Consider the following 22,070-nt stretch of genomic DNA (forward strand, 5'->3'; position numbering starts at 1 on the left):
GTGCAACCAGCTCGAGCCGGGCACAGATTCTAACTGAGGTCTGGAGGAGGGGCATAGAGGGAGGAGCCAGTGCACACCAGATAGTACCTAATCTTTCTTTTAGAGTGCCCAGTCTCCTGCGGAGCCCATCTATCCCCATGGTCCTTACGGAGTACCCAGCATCCACTAGGACGTCAGAGAAATCCTTGTTATGCCGTGATTAAATACCTAACTTTTGTGTTAAATAACTAACCGCATGCGCTCTGCGAACCTTTCGCATGCGCAGTAAGCGACTAATCGCAATATAGCGAAAATCAGCAACGAGCGAACAACTCAGAATGACCACCATGGTTTTACCCAACTGCTAAAAAATTTGATGCTGCGATGAACTCGGAATTACCCCCAGTGTTCATTAACCTGGCTCAGAGATGGGATTTAGGTCTAAAAGTGGTAGAAATTTTTTTTTCCACTAAAAATACAAAAGCAAACCAAATAATTAAAATAGCTGTTAAGATTCCATTGTTTAATGACATTTATAATCACAACTTAATGCACTTTATTAACGTGAACATCTGCAACCTCACTATACACAAGCTTAAAATTTAGCTAATACAACACTAAGCAACTTTTTTTTTATTTTTTATAATATTTACATTGAATACTAATGGAAAATACACAGCTACATTATACAGCCATTTCCATTTTTATAGTGGGGTGAGGGTTGTAGCCTTCAAGCTCAAAATCCTCAGCTTTGAAATCATTAATGTCTTCCACAGTCCGTAGGATTTTCAGTTTAGGGAATTGTCTGGGTTTTCTTTGTAGCTGGAAAAAAAATAAAAATTAACCATTAAAAGCTCCACATCATTTATGTATTAACATTTATCTATACATAAGTAACATTCTGATGCACTTCACATCCTCCATGGCAGCTATCATTATAATTTGCTTCCCTTCTAAATTAGGCAAGAGACAGGTAGGGAGAGAGAAAACCAAGTGCTCCCCTGATAGTTATGTAATGCAGCTCCTCTTCTTTCCCCCATGTCTGAGTAACTTTCCAAGCATTTTCATTTTCAAAACCTATTGCTCTTGCAGAACAAAGCCATTTATATTGCATATCTAAAAGATGCTTCTTTGAAACGCTTATGCCTGTTATGCCACTTTCAGACATGCGATTCAGGGAATTTGCAGTCATAAAAGCTCTCTGGTCAGGAGCAGGGTCATGGACCCGGGACTTCCTTCACACATGCAGTAATCCCAGATTGATGTATGTTTATGTGCATAAATCCAGGATATACCGTAGCTGCAGGTGTGAAATGGGTATCAGGACAGTGCTGCATGGTAAGGGAGGGAGGGTAAGAAGGATAATACATATATCTAAAGAGCATATATCATGGTCTTACTCTGTAATAAAATGGTATATTGTAAACATTTCAGAAATATGGTGGTGTAGGCTGGATGAGCATGGAGTAGCACATTTAGGAGAATATACTAAATATTGTCAGTAATCACCCCTGTAACACTGCCATTGGGAGAAAGTGCCGTTGAAGTCCGTTCAGATGTCCTCCAGTTAGATTCGTGGGACTAAACCCAAGTTAGGAGTAGCTGCAGTACCTTTGAGGTGTCTGTTCGGATTCTGCAGAGCCTGCTAAATCAAGGAGCATGAGAAGCGGCCCAACTAACTGACTTTGGAGCGTAGCTGCGGGGTGAAGACTCGGGCTCCCTCTTTCAAGGCAGTCTGTTTTCATACAGAGGACATGGATCTGGCTCTGTGTATCCTCTGAAAGGGCCTTCATAGTTAGACGTCAAGAGGACTGAAACCCCATTTGTAATAAGTGTGGGCCCACGAGACAAGCCGGAGGAAACTAATCCAGGGCATTTCCTGGAGAAGTGGCTAGACCATATGTCCAGCAGAGATTTCGTTACGTAGTTGTGGTAGGGAGAAAACACCACCAAGAGCCATGCCTCTGACATTTATACCTAAACCTTTGCATTATAAAGGGACAGCGATATTATCCTCTGGTTGGCATGGCAGCAGCACCCGCTCGAGTATTAAAATCAATGCATCGCTGCGTTTCATAAGTGTACTTCAACTTCCACATGCTATGCTTTAAAAAGCCATGGTGGAAGTGGTAGCTGAGGAGAGGAAGAATTGCATCAATACACAGAACGCCTCAACCCTGCCCCAGCAAGGATGGGAGCTGAAACTTAAAAGGTTTTATTAATGTGTACTATTAGGTGGGTAGCTTCAAGTTATCATATGATGATCACTGTCATTATGTAGTTAAAATAAGAATTTACTTACCGATAATTCTATTTCTCGTAGTCCGTAGTGGATGCTGGGAACTCCGTAAGGACCATGGGGAATAGCGGCTCCGCAGGAGACTGGGCACAAAAAGTAAAAGCTTTAGACTAGCTGGTGTGCACTGGCTCCTCCCCCTATGACCCTCCTCCAAGCCTCAGTTATGATACTGTGCCCGGACGAGCGTACATAATAAGGAAGGATCTTGAATCCCGGGTAAGACTCATACCAGCCACACCAATCACACCGTACAACTCGTGATCTGAACCCAGTTAACAGTATGATAACCGTAGGAGCCTCTGAAAAGATGGCTTCCAACAATAATACAACCCGATTTGTTTGTAACAATAACTATATACAAGTATTGCAGACAATCCGCACTTGGGATGGGCGCCCAGCATCCACTACGGACTACGAGAAATAGAATTATCGGTAAGTAAATTCTTATTTTCTCTGACGTCCTAGTGGATGCTGGGAACTCCGTAAGGACCATGGGGATTATACCAAAGCTCCCAAACGGGCGGGAGAGTGCGGATGACTCTGCAGCACCGAATGAGAGAACTCCAGGTCCTCCTCAGCCAGTGTATCAAATTTGTAGAATTTAGCAAACGTGTTTGCCCTTGACCAAGTAGCTGCTCGGCAAAGTTGTAAAGCCGAGACCCCTCGGGCAGCCGCCCAAGATGAGCCCACCTTCCTTGTGGAATGGGCTTTTACAGATTTTGGCTGTGGCAGGCCTGCCACAGAATGTGCAAGTTGAATTGTACTACAAATCCAACGAGCAATCGTCTGCTTAGAAGCAGGAGCACCCAGCTTGTTGGGTGCATACAGTATAAACCGAGTCAGATTTTCTGACTCCAGCCGTCCTGGAAACATATTTTCAGGGCCCTGACTACGTCCAGCAACTTGGAGTCCTCCAAGTCCCTAGTAGCCACAGGTACCACAATAGGTTGATTCATGTGAAACGCTGAAACCACCTTAGGGAGAAATTGAGGACAAGTCCTCAATTCCACCCTATCCGAATGAAATATCAGGAAAGGGCTTTTATAGGATAAAGCCGCCAATTCTGATACGCGCCTGGCTGAAGCCAGGGCCAACAGCATTACCACTTTCCATGTGAGATATTTCAAATCCACTGTGGCAAGTGGTTCAAACCAATGTGATTTTAGGAACCCTAAAACTACATTGAGATCCCAAGGTGCCACTGGAGGCACAAAAGGAGGCTATATATGCAGTACCCCCTTTGACAAACGTCTGAACTTCAGGCACTGAAGCCAGTTCTTTCTGGAAGAAGATCGACAGGGCCGAAATTTGAACCTTAATGGATCCTAATTTTAGGCCCATAGACAATCCTGCTTGCAGGAAATGTAGGAAACGACCCAGTTGAAATTCCTCCGTAGGGGCCTTCTTGGCCTCACACCACGCAACATATTTTCGCCAAATGCGATGATAATGTTTTGCAGTTACATCCTTCCTGGCCTTGATCAGGGTAGGGATGACTTCATCTGGAATGCCTTTTTCCTTCAGGATCCGGCGTTCAACCACCATGCCGTCAAACGCAGCCGCGGTAAGTCTTGGAACAGACAAGGTCCCTGCTGGAGCAGGTCCTTCCTTAGAGGTAGAGGCCACGGGTCCTTCGTGAGCATCTCTTGCAGCTCCGGGTACCAAGTTCTTCTTGGCCAATCCGGAGCCACGAGTATCGTTCTTACTCCTCTCCTTCTTATGATTCTCAGTACTTTTGGTATGAGAGGAAGAGGAGGGAACACATATACAGACTGGAACACCCACGGAGTTACCAGCGCGTCCACCGCTATTGCCTGAGGGTCCCTTGACCTGGCGCAATATCTGTCCAGTTTCTTGTTGAGACGGGACGCCATCATGTCCACCTTTGGTTTTTCCCAACGGTTTACAATCACTTGGAAGACTTCTGGATGAAGTCCCCACTCCCCCGGGGGGGGGTCGTGTTGCCCGACTGGATCAATACCGGTTGACCCTGAAGCAGAGGCCTTGCTTGACTTAGGGCATTGTAAATGGCCCTTAGCTCTAGGATATTTATGTGAAGAGACGTCTCCATGCTTGACCACAAGCCCTGGAAATTTCTTCCCTGTGTGACTGCTCCCCAGCCTCTCAGGCTGGCATCCGTGGTTACCAGCATCCAATCCTGAATGCCGAATCTGCGGCCCTCTAGAAGATGAGCCTTCTGTAACCACCACAGGAGAGATACCCTTGTCCTTGGAGATAGGGTTATCCGCTGATGCATCTGAAGATGCGATCCGGACCATTTGTCCAGCAGATCCCACTGAAAAGTTCTTGCATGGAATCTTCCGAATGGAATCGCTTCGTAAGAAGCCACCATTTTTCCCAGGACTCTCGTGCACTGATGCACTGACACTTGTCCTGGTTTTAGGAGGTTCCTGACTAGCTCGGATAACTCCCTGGCTTTCTTCGAAGAAGAATCATCATTTCGGCCATTACCTTGGTAAAGACCCGTGGTGCCGTGGACAATCCAAACGGCAGCGTCTGAAACTGATAATGACAGTTTTGTATCACAAACCTGAGGTACCCTTGGTGAGAAGGGTAGATTGGGACATGGAGATAAGCATCCTTGATGTCTAGAGATACCATATAGTCCCCTTCTTCCAGGTTCGCTATCACTGCTCTGAGTGACTCCATCTTGAATTTGAACCTTTTTATGTAAGTGTTCAAAGATTTTAGATTTAAAATTGGTCTCACCGAGCCGTCCGGCTTCGGTACCACAAACAGCGTGGAATAATACCCCTTTCCCTGTTGTAGGAGGGGTACCTTGATTATCACCTGCTGGGAATACAGCTTGTGAATAGCTTCCAATACTGCCTCCCTGTCGGAGGGAGACGTTGGTAGAGCAGACTTCAGGAACCGGCGAAGGGGGGACGTCTCGAATTCCAATTTGTACCCCTGTGATACTACCTGCAGGATCCAGGGGTCCACTTGCGAGTGAGCCCACTGCGCGCTGAAATTCTTGAGACGGCCCCCCACCGTGCCCGAGTCTGCTTGCAGAGCCCCAGCGTCATGCTGAGGACTTGGCAGAAGCGGGGGAGGGCTTCTGCTCCTGGGAAGAGGCTGCATGGTGCAGTCTTTTTCCCCTTCCTCTGCCCCGGGGCAGGAACGAGCGGCCTTTTTCCCTCTTGCCCTTATAGGGACGAAAGGACTGGGTTTGAAAAGACGGTGTCTTTTTCTGCTGAGAGGTGACCTGGGGTAAAAAGGTGGATTTTCCAGCCGTTGCTGTGGCCACCAGGTCCAATAGACCGACCCCAAATAACTCCTCCCCTTTATACGGCAATACTTCCATATGTCGTTTGGAATCCGCATCACCTGACCACTGTCGCGTCCATAACGTTCTTCTGGCAGAAATGGACATCGCACTTACTCTAGATGCCAGGGTGCAAATATCCCTCTGTGCATCTCGCATATATAGTAATGCATCCTTTAAATGCTCTATAGTTAATAATATACTGTCCCTATCCAGGGTATCAATATTTTTAGTCAGGGAATCCGACCAAGCCACTCCAGCGCTGCACATCCAGGCTGAGGCGATCGCTGGTCGCAGTATAACACCGGTATGTGTGTATATACCTTTTAAGATATTTTCCAGACTTCCATCAGCTGGTTCCTTGAGAGCGGCCGTATCAGGAGACGGTAACGCCACTTGTTTTGATAAGCGTGTGAGCGCCTTATCTACCCTAGGGGGTGTTTCCCAATGTGCCCTAACCTCTGGCGGGAAAGGGTATAGTGCCAATAATTTATTAGAAATCAGCAGTTTTTTATCGGGGGAAACCCACGCTTTATCACACACCTCATTTAATTCATCTGACTCAGGAAAAACCACTGGTAGTTTTTTCACACCCCACATAATACCCTTTTTTGTGGTACTTGTAGTGTCAGAAATGTTCAATGCCTCCTTCATTGCCGTGATCATGTAACGTGTGGCCCTACTGGACATTACGTTTGTGTCGTCACCGTCGACACTGGATTCAGTATCCGTGTCAGGGTCTGTGTCGACCATCTGAGGTAACGGGCGTTTTAGCGCCCCTGACGGTGTCTGAGACGCCTGAACAGGCACTAATTGATTTGTCGGCTGTCTCATGTCGTCAACAGTTTTTTGCAAAGTGCTGACATTGTCACGTAATTCTTTAATTACTACCATCCAGTCAGGTGTCGACTCCCTAGGGGGTGACATCACTAACACAGGCAATTGCTCTGCTTCCACATCATTTTCCTCCTCATACATGTCGACACAATCGTACCGACACCCAGCACACACACAGGGAATGCTCTGATAGAGGACAGGACCCCACTAGCCCTTTGGGGAGACAGAGGGAGAGTTTGCCAGCACACACCAGAGCGCTATATATATATATATATATATATATATATATATATATATATATATATATATATATATATATATACAGGGATAACCTTATATAAGTGTTACTCCCTGTTATAGCTGCTGTATTTATATATTAGCTGCCAATAGTGCCCCCCTTTCTGTTTTACCCTGTTTCTGTAGTGTTCAGGACTGCAGGGGAGAGTCAGGGAGCCGTCCTTCCAGCGGAGCTGTGAAAGAAAATGGCGCTTGTGTGCTGAGGAGAAAGGCTCCGCCCCCTTCACGGCGGCCTTTTCTCCCGCTTTTTTCAGGAAACTGGCAGGGGATAAATGCATCCATATAGCCCAGGAGCTATATGTGATGCATTTTTTTTTTAGCCATATAAGGTTTTTATATCGTTTTTATTGCGTCTCAGGGCGCTCCCCCCCAGCGCCCTGCACCCTCAGTGACCGGAGTGTGAAGTGTGCTGAGAGCAATGGCGCACAGCTGCAGTGTTGTGCGCTACCTTATTTGAAGACAGGAACGTCTTCTGCCGCCGCTTTCTCCGGACCTCTTCGCTCTTCTGGCTCTGTAAGGGGGCCGGCGGCGCGGCTCCGGGACCCATCCAGGCTGAACCTGTGATCGTCCCTCTGGAGCTAATGTCCAGTAGCCAAGAAGCCCAATCCACTCTGCAGTCAGGTGAGTTCGCTTCTTCTCCCCTTAGTCCCACGATGCAGTGAGCCTGTTGCCAGCAGGACTCACTGAAAATAAAAAACCTATTTAAACTTTTACTTCTAAGCAGCTCAGGAGAGCCACCTAGCTTGCACCCTTCTCGTTCGGGCACAAAAATCTAACTGAGGCTTGGAGGAGGGTCATAGGGGGAGGAGCCAGTGCACACCAGCTAGTCTAAAGCTTTTACTTTTTGTGCCCAGTCTCCTGCGGAGCCGCTATTCCCCATGGTCCTTACGGAGTTCCCAGCATCCACTAGGACGTCAGAGAAATAGGAATTAAAATTCTACAAACTAGAATAGAGGCTCACAGTAGCCATGACTAATACAAAGGTGGCTTAATGATATTTATAGATATGCTAATAGAATTTATCCGACCCTATGGGATTCAAACATGGAGTGTAGAGACAAAGATACATTTACTTTAAGTCACCAATATGTATATTAGTGAAGAGCTCATGGCAATAAAGAATATTTGTCCCCAAGTGGCAAACACTGGAGCATAGGATCAAGCTATTCGAGGAGAATATATTGTTTTATGTTAGGTGGGTGTTAGTTGCAGCTGTTGGGATTTTGTTTTTTCTAGGTAAAAAAAATAAGAATTTACTTACCGATAATTCTATTTCTCGTAGTCCGTAGTGGATGCTGGGAACTCCGTAAGGACCATGGGGAATAGCGGCTCCGCAGGAGACCGGGCACATCTAAAGAAAGCTTTAGGATCACCTGGTGTGCACTGGCTCCTCCCCCTATGACCCTCCTCCAAGCCTCAGTTAGGATACTGTGCCCGGACGAGCGTACACAATAAGGAAGGATTTTGAATCCCGGGTAAGACTCATACCAGCCACACCAATCACACTGTACAACTTGTGATCTGAACCCAGTTAACAGCATGATAATAGAGAAGCCTCTCGAAAAGATGGCTCACTACAACAATAACCCGAATTTTTTGGTAACAATAATTATGTACCAGTATTGCAGACAATCCGCACTTGGGATGGGCGCCCAGCATCCACTACGGACTACGAGAAATAGAATTATCGGTAAGTAAATTCTTATTTTCTCTGACGTCCTAGTGGATGCTGGGAACTCCGTAAGGACCATGGGGATTATACCAAAGCTCCCAAACGGGCGGGAGAGTGCGGATGACTCTGCAGCCCCCAATGAGAGAACTCCCGGTCCTCCTCAGCCAGGGTATCAAATTTGTAGAATTTTACAAACGTATTTGCTCCTGACCAAGTAACTGCTCGGCAAAGTTGTAAAGCCGAGACCCCTCGGGCAGCTGCCCAAGATGAGCCCACCTTCCTTGTGGAGTGGGCATTTACAGATTTTTGGCTGTGGCAGGCCTGCCACAGAATGTGCAAGTTGAATTGTACTACAAATCCAACGAGCAATAGTCTGCTTAGAAGCAGGAGCACCCAGCTAGTTGGGTGCATAGAGGATAAACAGCGAGTCAGATTTCCTGACTCCAGCCGTCCTGGAAACATATATTTTCCGGGTCCTGACAACGTCTAGCAACTTGGAGTCCTCCAAGTCCCTAGTAGCCGCAGGCACCACAATAGGTTTGGTTCAGGTGAACGCTGAAACCACCTTAGGGAGAAACTGAGGACGAGTCCTCAATTCCGCCCTGTCCGAATGGAAAATCAGATAAGGGCTTTTACAGGATAAAGCCACCAATTCTGACACGCGCCTGGCCCAGGCCAGAGCCAACAGCATGACCACTTTTTCTGTGAGATATTTTAACTCCACAGATTTAAGTGTGTCAAACCAATGTGACTTTTGGAACCCAAAAACCACCTGGAGATCCCAAAAGTGCCACTAAAGGCACAAAAAGGAGGCTGTATATGCAGTACCCCTTTAACAAATGTCTGAACTTCAGGGACTGAAGCTAGTTCTTTTTTGGAAGAAAATTGACAGAGCCGAAATTTGAACCTTAATGGACCCCAATTTCAGGCCCATAGATACTCCTGTTTGCAGGAAATGTAGGAATCGACCCAGTTGAATTTCCTCCGTCGAGCCTTACTGGCCTCGCACCACGCAACATATTTTCGCCAAATGCGGTGATAATGTTTTGCGGTTACATCCTTCCTGGCTTTGATCAGGATAGGGATGACTTCATCCGGAATGCCTTTTTCCTTCAGGATCCGGCGTTCAACCGCCATGCCGTCAACGCAGCCGCGGTAAGTCTTGGAACAGACAAGGTCCCTGCTGGAGCAGGTCCCTTCTTAGAGGTAGAGGCTACGGATCCTCCGTGAGCATCTCTTGAAGTTCCGGTTACCAATTCCTTCTTGGCCAATCCGGAGCCACTAATATAGTGCTTACTCCTCTCCATCTTATCAATCTCAGTACCTTGGGTATGAGAGGCAGAGGAGGGAACCCATACTCTGATTGGTACACCCACGGTGTTACCAGAGCATCTACAGCTATTGCCTGAGGGTCCCTTGACGTGGCGCAATACCTGTCGAGTTTTTCCCAACGGTTTATAATCATGTGGAAGACTTCTGGGTGAAGTCCTTACTCTCCCGGGTGGAGGTCGTGCTGAGGAAAACTGCTTCAAAGTTGTCCACTCCCGGAATGAAAACTGCTGACAGTGCTATCACATGGTTTTTCGCCCCGCGAAGAATCCTTGCAGCTTCTGCCATTGCCCTCCTGCTTCTTGTGGCACCCTGTCTGTTTACGTGGGTGACTGCCGTAATGTTGTCCGACTGGATCAACACCGGCTGACCTTGAAGCAGAGGTCTTGCTAAGCTTAGAGCATTGAAAATGGCCCTTAGCTTCAGGACATTTATGTGAAGTGATGTCTCCAGGCTTGACCATAAGCCCTGGATATTCCTTCCCTGTGTGACTGCTCCCCAGCCTCGCAGGCTGGCATCCGTGGCCACCAGGACCCAGTCCCGCATGCAGAATCTGCGGCCCTCTAGAAGATGAGCACTCTGCAACCACCACAGGAGGGATACCCTTGTCCCTGGTGACAGGGTTATCCGCTGAAGCATCTGAAGATGCGACCCGGACCATTTGTCCAGTAGGTTCCACTGGAAAGTCTTGCGTGGAATCTGCCGAGTGGGATTGCTTCGTAGGAAGCCACCATTTTTACCCAGAACCCTTGTGCATTGATGCACTGAGACTTGGTTCGGTTTTAGGAGGTTCCTGACTAGCTCGGATAACTCCCTGGCTTTCTCCTCCGGGAGAAACACCTTCTTTCTGGACTGTGTCCAGGATCATCCCTAGGAACAGAAGACAAGTCGTCGGAACCAGCTGCGATTTTGGAATATTGAGAATCCAATCGTGCTGCCGCAACACTACCTGAGGTAGTGCTACACCGATCTCCAACTGTTCCCTGGATCTCACCCTTATCAGGGAATCGTCCAAGTAAAGGATAACTAAAATTCCCTTCCTTCGAAGGAATATCATCATTACGGTCATTACTTCAGTAAAGACCCGGGGTGCCGTGGACCATCCCTACGGCAGCGTCTGAACTGATAGTGACAGTTCTGTACCATAACCTGAGATACCCTTGGTGAGAAGGGTAAATTTTGACATGAAGGTAAGCATCCTTGATGTCCCGAGACATCATGTAGTCCCCTTCTTCCAGGTTTGCAATCACTGCTCTGAGTGACTCAATTTTGAATTTGAACCTCTGTATGTAAGTGTTCAAAGATTTTAGATTTTAGATTTTAAAATCGGTCTCACCGAGCAGTCTGGCTTCGGTACCACAATAGTGTGGAATAATACCCCGTTCCCTGTTGCAGGAGGGGTACCTTAATTATCACCTGCTGGGAATACAGCCTGTGAATGGCGTCCAAAACTGCCTCCCTGTCAGCGGGAGACGTCGGTAAAACAGACTTTTGGAAACGGCGAGGGGAATACGTCTCGAATTCCAATTTGTACCCCTGAAATATTACCTGAAGGATCCAGGGGTCTACTTGCGAGTGAGCCCACTGCGCACTGAAATTCATTGAGAACGGGCCCCCACCGTGCCTGAACTTGTAAAGCCCTAGCGTCATACTGAGAGCTTGGCAGAGGCGGAAAAGGGTTTCTGTTCCTGGGAACTGGCTGATCTCTGCAGCCATTTTCCTCTCCCTCTGTCACGAGCAGAAAAGAGGAACCCTTTTGTCCGCTTGCCAACCAGGACTGCGCCTGATAATACGGCGTCTTATTTTGAGAGGCGACCTGGGGTACATCCCCTTTCTTTTTTAAGGCAATACTTCCAAATGCCGTTTGGAATCCGCATCACCTGACCACTTTACTGGTATAATTGGACAACGCACTTATACTTGATGCCAGTCGGCAAATATTCCGCTGTGCATCATGCATATATAGAAATGCATCTTTTAATTGCTCTATAGGCAATAATATACTGTCCTTATCTAGGATATCAAATTTCCAGTCAGGGAATCCGACCATGCCAACCCAGCACTGCACATCCAGGCTGAGGCGATTGCTGGTCGCAGTATAACACCAGTATGTGTGTAAATACATTTTAGGATACCCTCCTGCTTTCTATCAGCAGGATCCCTAAGGGCGGCCATCTCCAGAGAGGGTAGAGCCCTTGTTCTTACAAGCGTGTGAGCGCCTTATCCCCCCTAGGGGGTGTTTCCCAACGCACCCTAACCTCTGGCGGGAAAAGGTATACTGCCAATAACTTTTTAGAAATTATCAATTGTTATCGGGGGGAAACCCACGCATCATCACACACTTCATTTTATTTCTCAGATTCAGGAAAACTACAGGAAGTTTTTCCTCACCAAACATAATACCCCTTTTTTTGGTGGTATTTATATTATCAGAAGAGTGTAAACTTTTTCTATTGCCTCAATCATGCAATGTGTGGCCCTATTGGAAATCACGGTTGTCTCTTCACCGTCGACACAGGAGTCAGTATCCGTGTCGGCGTCTGTATCTGAGGTAACGGGCGCTTTAGAGCCCCTGTATGAGACGTCTGGACATGCACAAGCTGAGTAGCCGGCTGTCTCATGTCAACCACTGTCTTTTATACAAAGCTGACACTGTCACGCAATTTCAACAGTACATCCACTCAGGTGTCGACCCCCCAGGGGGTGACAACACTATTACAGACACTCTACTCCGTCTCCTCATAATTTTTCTCCTCATACATGTCGACACAAACGTACCGACACACAGCACACACACAGGGAATGCTCTGATAGAGGACAGGACCCCACTAGCCCTTTGGGGAGACAGAGGGAGAGTTTGCCAGCACACACCAGAGCGCTATATATATACAGGGATAACCTTATATAAGTGTTTTTCCCTTTATAGCTGCTGTATTGTTTATACTGCGCCTAATTTGTGCCCCCCTCTCTTTTTTAACCCCTTTCTGTAGTGTAGTGACTGCAGGGGAGAGCCAGGGAGCTTCCCTCCAACTGAGCTGTGAGGGAAAATGGCGCCAGTGTGCTGAGGAGATAGGCTCCGCCCCTTTCTCGGCGTCCTTATCATCCGTTTTCTTGTATGTTTTGGCAGGGGTTAAATGCATCCATATAGCCCAGGAGTTATATGTGATGCATTTATTTTAGCCATAAAAGGTTTTCTATCGATTTATTGCGTCTCAGGGCGCTGCCCCCCCAGCGCCCTGCACCCTCAGTGACCGGAGTGTGAAGTGTGCTGAGAGCAATGGCGCACAGCTGCGGTGCTGTGCGCCTACCTTTATCTGAAGACAGGAAAGTCTTCTGCCGCCGATTTTTCCGGACCTCTTCGCTCTTCTGGCTCTGTAAGGGGGCCGGCGGCGCGGCTCCGGTGACCCATCCAGGCTGAACCTGTGATCATCCCTCTGGAGCTAATGTCCAGTAGCCTAAGAAGCCCAATCCACTCTGCACGCAGGTGAGTTCGCTTCTTCTCCCCTTAGTCCCTCGATGCAGTGAGCCTGTTGCCAGCAGGTCTCACTGAAAATAATAAACCTAAACTAAAACTTTCACAAAGAGCTCAGGAGAGCCCCTAGTGTGCACCCTTCTCGTCGGGCACAGAAAATCTAACTGAGGCTTGGAGGAGGGTCATAGGGGGAGGAGCCAGTGCACACCAGGTGATCCTAAAGCTTTCTTTAGATGTGCCCTGTCTCCTGCGGAGCCGCTATTCCCCATGGTCCTTACGGAGTTCCCAGCATCCACTAGGACGTCAGAGAAAAATAAAAATGTGCCATTGGGTGTAAGCTTAGGATAGGCATTATGCTAGCTTGTGTATGGAAAGGTTTATAGTGGTAGTATGTAGGGGGGGGGTAAAGAATATGCACCTCGAATATTGCAATCTTTTAAATAACCTTTCATGGTGGGGGTGAGGACGATTGTCTGGTTACTTGTATTGTTAGAGGCGTAAATTACAAGATAAAGAGAACTTTAGATACGGTACAGTTTAAAAAAATAAAATAAAATCCAGAAAAGACAGGTTTAGTTCAGATGGGTGGTAAAGTCTGATCCCTTAAAAAACCCTTGGACGGCTGGTCTTACCACACTGTGCATTCACAGTGCTTCAAAAGGGTATACGTTCTTATTTGTAGAATATAGTGTTGCATATAAATTTTTACAACATGTTTTTATCAGGATCTATGATGATTATTCTATTTGCATAGATTAGCCCACCATATAATTGTTTGAGCACAAGACACCCGATTTGGTGGAGGCGCTAAACACTGTACTCTAGTAAATATTTTAGACACAGATTTTTCTATTGGGGAAGCCAAACTGACGTACTATAAAAAAAAAAAAAAACTAAAAAAAAAAAAATAAGAATTTACTTACCGATAATTCTATTTCTCGTAGTCCGTAGTGGATGCTGGGGACTCCGTAAGGACCATGGGGAATAGCGGCTCCGCAGGAGACTGGGCACATCTAAAGAAAGCCTTAGGACTATCTGGTGTGCACTGGCTCCTCCCCCTATGACCCTCCTCCAAGCCTCAGTTAGGATACTGTGCCCGGACGAGCGTACACAATAAGGAAGGATTTTGAATCCCGGGTAAGACTCATACCAGCCACACCAATCACACTGTACAACTTGTGATCTGAACCCAGTTAACAGCATGATAACAGAGGAGCATCTAAAAAAGATGGCTCACTACAGCAATAACCGATTTTTTTTTTTTTTTTTTGGTAACAATAACTATGTACCAGTATTGCAGACAATCCGCACTGGGGATGGGCGCCCAGCATCCACTACGGACTACGAGAAATAGAATTATCGGTAAGTAAATTCTTATTTTCTCTGACGTCCTAGTGGATGCTGGGAACTCCGTAAGGACCATGGGGATTATACCAAAGCTCCCAAACGGGCGGGAGAGTGCGGATGACTCTGCAGCACCAATTGAGAGAACTCCAGGTCCTCCTCAGCCAGGGTATCAATTTTGTAGAATTTTACAAACGTATTTGCTCCTGACCAAGTAGCTGCTCGGCAAAGTTGTAAAGCCGAGACCCCTCGGGCAGCCGCCCAAGAAGAGCCCACCTTCCTTGTGGAGTGGGCATTTACAGATTTTTGGCTGTGGCAGGCCTGCCACAGAATGTGCAAGCTGAATTGTACTACAAATCCAACGAGCAATAGTCTGCTTAGAAGCAGGAGCACCCAGCTTGTTGGGTGCATACAGGATAAACAGCGAGTCAGATTTTCTGACTCCAGCCGTCCTGGAAACATATATTTTCAGGGCCCTGACAACGTCTAGCAACTTGGAGTCCTCCAAGTCCCTAGTAGCCGCAGGCACCACAATAGGTTGGTTCAGGTGAAACGCTGAAACCACCTTAGGGAGAAACTGAGGACGAGTCCTCAATTCCGCCCTGTCCGAATGGAAAATCAGATAAGGGCTTTTACAGGATAAAGCCGCCAATTCTGACACGCGCCTGGCCCAGGCCAGGGCCAACAGCATGACCACTTTCCATGTGAGATATTTTAACTCCACAGATTTAAGTGGTTCAAACCAATGTGACTTTTGGAACCCAAAAAACTACATTGGAGATCCCAAAGTGCCACTGGAGGCACAAAAGGAGGCTGTATATGCAGTACCCCTTTTACAAACGTCTGAACTTCAGGGACTGAAGCTAGTTCTTTTTGGAAGAAAATTGACAGGGCCGAAATTTGAACCTTAATGGACCCCAATTTCAGGCCCATAGACACTCCTGTTTGCAGGAAATGTAGGAATCGACCCAGTTGAATTTCCACCGTCGGGCCTTACTGGCCTCGCACCACGCAACATATTTTCGCCAAATGCGGTGATAATGTTTTGCGGTTACATCCTTCCTGGCTTTGATCAGGATAGGGATGACTTCATCCGGAATGCCTTTTTTCCTTCAGGATCCGGCGTTCAACCGCCATGCCGTCAAACGCAGCCGCGGTAAGTCTTGGAACAGACAGGGTCCTTGTTGGAGCAGGTCCCTTCTTAGAGGTAGAGGCCAAGGATCCTCCGTGAGCATCTCTTGAAGTTCCGGTTACCAAGTCCTTCTTGGCCAATCCGGAGCCACGAATATAGTGCTTACTCCTCTCCATCTTATCAATCTCAGTACCTTGGGTATGAGAGGCAGAGGAGGGAACACATACACTGACTGGTACACCCACGGTGTTACCAGAGCGTCTACAGCTATTGCCTGAGGGTCCCTTGACCTGGCGCAATACCTGTCGAGTTTTTCCCAACGGTTTATAATCATGTGGAAGACTTCTGGGTGAAGTCCCCACTCTCCCGGGTGGAGGTCGTGCTGAGGAAGTCTGCTTCCCAGTTGTCCACTCCCGGAATGAATACTGCTGACAGTGCTATCACATGATTTTCCGCCCAGCGAAGAATCCTTGCAGCTTCTGCCATTGCCCTCCTGCTTCTTGTGCCACCCTGTCTGTTTACGTGGGTGACTGCCTTGATGTTGTCCGACTGGATCAACACCGGCTGACCTTGAAGCAGAGGTCTTGCTAAGCTTAGAGCATTGTAAATGGCCCTTAGCTTCAGGATATTTATGTTAAGTGATGTCTCCAGGCTTGACCATAAGCCCTGGATATTCCTTCCCTGTGTGACTGCTCCCCAGCCTCGCAGGCTGGCATCCGTGGTCACCAGGACCCAGTCCTGAATGCCGAATCTGCGGCCCTCTAGAAGATGAGCACTCTGCAACCACCACAGGAGGGATACCCTTGTCCCTGGTGACAGGGTTATCCGCTGATGCATCTGAAGATGCGACCCGGACCATTTGTCCAGTAGGTTCCACTGGAAAGTCTTGCGTGGAATCTGCCGAATGGGATTGCTTCGTAGGAAGCCACCATTTTTACCCAGAACCCTTGTGCATTGATGCACTGAGACTTGGTTTGGTTTTAGGAGGTTCCTGACTAGCTCGGATAACTCCCTGGCTTTTTCCTCCGGGAGAAACACCTTCTTTCTGGACTGTGTCCAGGATCATCCCTAGGAACAGAAGACAAGTCGTCGGAACCAGCTGCGAATCTGGAATATTGAGAATCCAATCGTGCTGCCGCAACACTACCTGAGATAGTGCTACACCGATCTCCAACTGTTCCCTGGATCTTACCCTTATCAGGGAATCGTCCAAGTAAAGGATAACTAAAATTCCCTTCCTTCGAAGGAATATCATCATTTCGGTCATTACTTCAGTAAAGACCCGGGGTGCCGTGGACCCTCCCTACGGCAGCGTCTGAACTGATAGTGACAGTTCTGTACCATAACCTGAGATACCCTTGGTGAGAAGGGTAAATTTTGACATGAAGGTAAGCATCCTTGATGTCCCGAGACATCATGTAGTCCCCTTCTTCCAGGTTTGCAATCACTGCTCTGAGTGACTCAATTTTGAATTTGAACCTCTGTATGTAAGTGTTCAAAGATTTTAGATTTTAAAATCGGTCTCACCGAGCCGTCTGGCTTCGGTACCACAATAGTGTGGAATAATACCCCGTTCCCTGTTGCAGGAGGGGTACCTTAATTATCACCTGCTGGGAATACAGCTTGTGAATGGCTTCCAAAACTGCCTCCCTGTCAGCGGGAGACGTCGGTAAAACAGACTTTTGGAAACGGCGAGGGGAATACGTCTCGAATTCCAATTTGCACCCCTGAAATATTACCTGAAGGATCCAGGGGTCTACTTGCGAGTGAGCCCACTGCGCACTGAAATTCACTGAGAACGGGCCCCCACCGTGCCTGAACTTGTAAAGCCCTAGCGTCATACTGAGGGCTTGGCAGAGGCGGAAAAGGGTTTCTGTTCCTGGGAACTGGCTGATCTCTGCAGCCATTTTCCTCTCCCTCTGTCACGAGCAGAAAAGAGGAACCCTTTTGTCCGCTTGCCAACCAGGACTGCGCCTGATAATACGGCGTCTTATTTTGAGAGGCGACCTAGGGTACATCCCCTTTTTTAAGGCAATACTTCCAAATGCCGTTTGGAATCCCTGACCACTTTACTGGTAGAATACAACGCACTTATACTTGATGCCAGTCGGCAAATATTCCGCTGTGCATCATGCATATATAGAAATGCATCTTTTAATTGCTCTATAGGCAATAATATACTGTCCTTATCTAGGATATCAATATTTCCAGTCAGGGAATCCGACCACGCCAACCCAGCACTGCACATCCAGGCTGAGGCGATTGCTGGTCGCAGTATAACACTGTGTGTAAATACATTTTAGGATACCCTCCTGCTTTTTATCAGCAGGATCCTTAAGGGCGGCCATCTCAAGAGAGGGTAGAGCCCTTGTTCTCACAAGCGTGTGAGCGCCTTATCCCCTGTAGGGGGTGTTTCCCAACGCACCCTAACCTCTGGCGGGAAAAGGTATACTGCCAATAACTTTATCGGGGGGAAACCCACGCATCATCACACACCTCATTTTATTTTTCAGATTCAGGAAAACTACAGGAAGTTTTTCCTCACCAAACATAATACCCTTTTTTTTTTTTTTGGTGGTATTCATATTATCAGAAAAGTGTAAACATTTTCCATTGCATCAATCATGCAATGAGTGGCCCTATTGGAAATCATGGTTGTCTCTTCACCGTCGACACAGGAGTCAGTATCCGTGTCGGCGTCTGTATCTGAGGTAACGGGCGCTTTAGAGCCCCTGTATGAGACGTCTGGACATGCACAAGCTGAGTAGCCGGCTGTCTCATGTCAACCACTGTCTTTTATACAAAGCTGACACTGTCACGCAATTTCAACAGTACATCCACTCAGGTGTCGACCCCCTAGGGCAGGGGTGTCAAACTCAAATTCATCGGGGGCCGCATCAGCAGTTTGGTCCCCATCAAAGGGCCGGTTGTATCTGTAGGTCTATCCAAAATTTACCGCTCCACCTGCCTTATATGTGCCCAGCCATCTGCCCCCTTTTAAAGTGCCCAGCCATGTGCCCCCTTTTATAGTGCCCAGCCATGTGCCCCCTTTTATAGTGCACAGGTCCCCATTTTACACATTGCGGCAGGCACAGGTCCCCATTTTACACATTGCGGCAGGCACAGGTCCCCATTTTACACATAGCGGCAGGTACAGGTCCCCATTTTACACATTGTGGCAGGCACAGGTCCCCATTTTACACATAGCGGCAGGTACAGGTCCCCATTTTACACATTGTGGCAGGCACAGGTCCCCATTTTACACATTGTGGCAGGCACAGGTCCCCATTTTACACATTGCGGCAGGCACAGGTCCCCATTTTACACATAGCGGCAGGTACAGGTCCCCATTTTACACATTGTGGCAGGCACAGGTCCCCATTTTACACATTGTGGCAGGCACAGGTCCCCATTTTACACATTGTGGCAGGCACAGGTCCCCATTTTACACATAGCGGCAGGTACAGGTCCCCATTTTACACATTGTGGCAGGCACAGGTCCCCATTTTACACATAGCGGCAGGTACAGGTCCCCATTTTACACATTGTGGCAGGCACAGGTCCCCATTTTACACATTGTGGCAGGCACAGGTCCCCATTTTACACATTGTGGCAGGCACAGGTCCCCATTTTACACATAGCGGCAGGTACAGGTCCCCATTTTACACATTGTGGCAGGCACAGGTCCCCATTTTACACATTGTGGCAGGCACAGGTCCCCATTTTACACATTGTGGCAGGCACAGGTCCCCATTTTACACATAGCGGCAGGTACAGGTCCCCATTTTACACATTGTGGCAGGCACAGGTCCCCATTTTACACATAGCGGCAGGTACAGGTCCCCATTTTACACATTGTGGCAGGCACAGGTCCCCATTTTACACATTGTGGCAGGCACAGGTCCCCATTTTACACATTGTGGCAGGCACAGGTCCCCATTTTACACATTGCGGCAGGTGGTGGAAGGAGGGAGAGAGAGAGAAAGAGAGGAAGGGAGAGGGGCTGACTTACATTTGAAGCGGTTCTCGCCGCTCTTCAGCCGCCTCTCCCTCCTCGTCTGCGCGGCTCCCTTCTCCCTCCTCCGACGGGGTTTCGTTGAATGACGCGTTTGCGCCGTGACGTCACGACGCAATCGCGTCATTCCGCGAAACCCCGCCCCCCCCGAGCTGGGCACTCGGGAGAAGGGGGTTTCATGGCGGCGGCACCGCGGGCCATCAGACGAGGTCTGGCGGGCCGGATTTGGCCCGCGGGCCTTGTCTTTGACACCCCTGCCCTAGGGGGTGACAACACTATTACAGACACTCTACTCCGTCTCCACATAATTTTTCTCCTCCTACATGTCGACACAAACGTACCGACACACAGCACACACACAGGGAATGCTCCGATAGAGGACAGGACCCACTAGCCCTTTGGGGAGACAGAGGGAGAGTTTGCCAGCACACACCAGAGCGCTATATATATATATACAGGGATAACCTTATATAAGTGTTTTTCCCTTTATAGCTGCTGTATTGTTTATACTGCGCCTAATTTGTGCCCCCCTCTCTTTTTTAACCCCTTTCTGTAGTGTAGTGACTGCAGGGGAGAGCCAGGGAGCTTCCCTCCAACTGAGCTGTGAGGGAAAATGGCGCCAGTGTGCTGAGGAGATAGGCTCCGCCCCTTTCTCGGCGTCCTTATCATCCGTTTTCTTGTATGTTTTGGCAGGGGTTAAATGCATCCATATAGCCCAGGAGTTATATGTGATGCATTTATTTTAGCCATATAAGGTTTTTATCGATTTATTGCGTCTCAGGGCGCTGCCCCCCCAGCGCCCTGCACCGTCAGTGACCGGAGTGTGAAGTGTGCTGAGAGCAATGGCGCACAGCTGCGGTGCTGTGCGCTACCTTATCTGAAGACAGGATCGTCTTCTGCCGCCGATTTCACCGGACCTCTTCGCTCTTCTGGCTCTGTAAGGGGGCCGGCGGCGCGGCTCCGGGACCCATCCAGGCTGAACCTGTGATCGTCCCTCTGGAGCTAATGTCCAGTAGCCTAAGAAACCCGATCCACTCTGCACGCAGGTGAGTCCGTTTCTTCTCCCCTTAGTCCCACGATGCAGTGAGCCTGTTGCCAGCAGGTCTCACTGAAAATAATAAACCTAAACTAAAAACTTTCACAAAGAGCTCAGGAGAGCCCCTAGTGTGCACCCTTCTCGTCGGGCACAGAAATCTAACTGAGGCTTGGAGGAGGGTCATAGGGGGAGGAGCCAGTGCACACCAGATAGTCCTAAAGCTTTCTTTAGATGTGCCCAGTCTCCTGTGGAGCCGCTATTCCCCATGGTCCTTACGGAGTCCCCAGCATCCACTTAGGACGTTAGAGAAATAGGATTTTAATACCTACCGGTAAATCCTTTTCTCTTAGTCCGTAGAGGATGCTGGGGTCATCATAGAACCATGGGGTATAGATGGGATCTGCAGGAGACATGGGCACTCTAAAGACTTTGAAAGGGTGTGAACTGGCTTCTCCCTCTATGCCCCTCCTCCAGACTCCAGTTATAGGAACTGTGCCCAGGGAGACGGACATTTCGAGGAAAGGATTTATTGTTAAACTAAGGAGAGAGATTCATACCAGCTCACACCTCAAGCATGCCGCAGAATGTGGCATTCAACAGAACACACTAGCCAACGGCATGAACAATTGCAGCAACATGCTGACAACAACGTAACACAACATGTGTGTAACCACAACAAATAACTGCAGATACAGTACGCACTGGGACGGGCGCCCAGCATCCTCTACGGACTAAGAGAAAAGGATTTACCGGTAGGTATTAAAATCCTATTTTCTCATACGTCATCATAGAACCATGGGGTTATACCAAAGCTCCAGAACGGACGGGAGAGCGCGGATGACTCTGCAGCACCGATTGACCAAACTTAAGGTCTTCATCGGCCAAGGTGTCAAACTTGTAGAAGTTTACAAATGTGTTTGACCCCGACCAAGTAACTGCTCGGCCAAGTTGCAATGCCGAGACCCCCCGGGCAGCCGCCCAGGATGAGCCCACCTTTCTAGTAGAATGGGCCTTCACCGATTCCGGTAACGGCAATCCAGCCGTGGAATGAGCCTGCTGAATAGTGTTACAGATCCAGCGTGCAATGGTCTGCTTGGAAGCAGGACACCCAACCTTGTTGGGAGCATACAGGACAAACAGAGCCTCTGTTTTCCTAATCCGAGCCGTTCTGGCAACATAAATCTTCAAAGCTCTGACCACAGCCAGAGATTTTGACTTGGCGAAGGCATCAGTAGCCACAGGCACCACAATTGGTCGGTTCAAGTGGAAAGAGGAAACCACCTTCGGTAGAAATTGTTGACGTGTCCTCAATTCTGCTCTATCTTCATGGAAGATCAAATAAGGGCTCTTGTGAGACAAGGCCACTAACTCA

At 48.2% G+C, this 22,070-nt stretch overlaps 1 protein-coding gene across 1 annotated transcript in view; it reads right to left on the reverse strand.

The window, feature by feature from the left end:
• Window positions 1-475: 475 nt before the first annotated feature.
• The window catches only part of TYMS (thymidylate synthetase), a 53,612-nt gene continuing 32,017 nt past the window's right edge, over window positions 476-22,070 (reverse strand). The window contains exon 8 of the mRNA XM_063923566.1: window positions 476-801. Coding sequence (XP_063779636.1) covers window positions 664-801 — 138 coding nt within the window. The 3' untranslated portion in view covers window positions 476-663. The remainder of the gene's footprint in view (window positions 802-22,070) is intronic.

The sequence above is a fragment of the Pseudophryne corroboree genome, chromosome 5 (genome assembly GCF_028390025.1).
Source record: "Pseudophryne corroboree isolate aPseCor3 chromosome 5, aPseCor3.hap2, whole genome shotgun sequence".
Lineage (NCBI taxonomy): Eukaryota > Metazoa > Chordata > Amphibia > Anura > Myobatrachidae > Pseudophryne > Pseudophryne corroboree.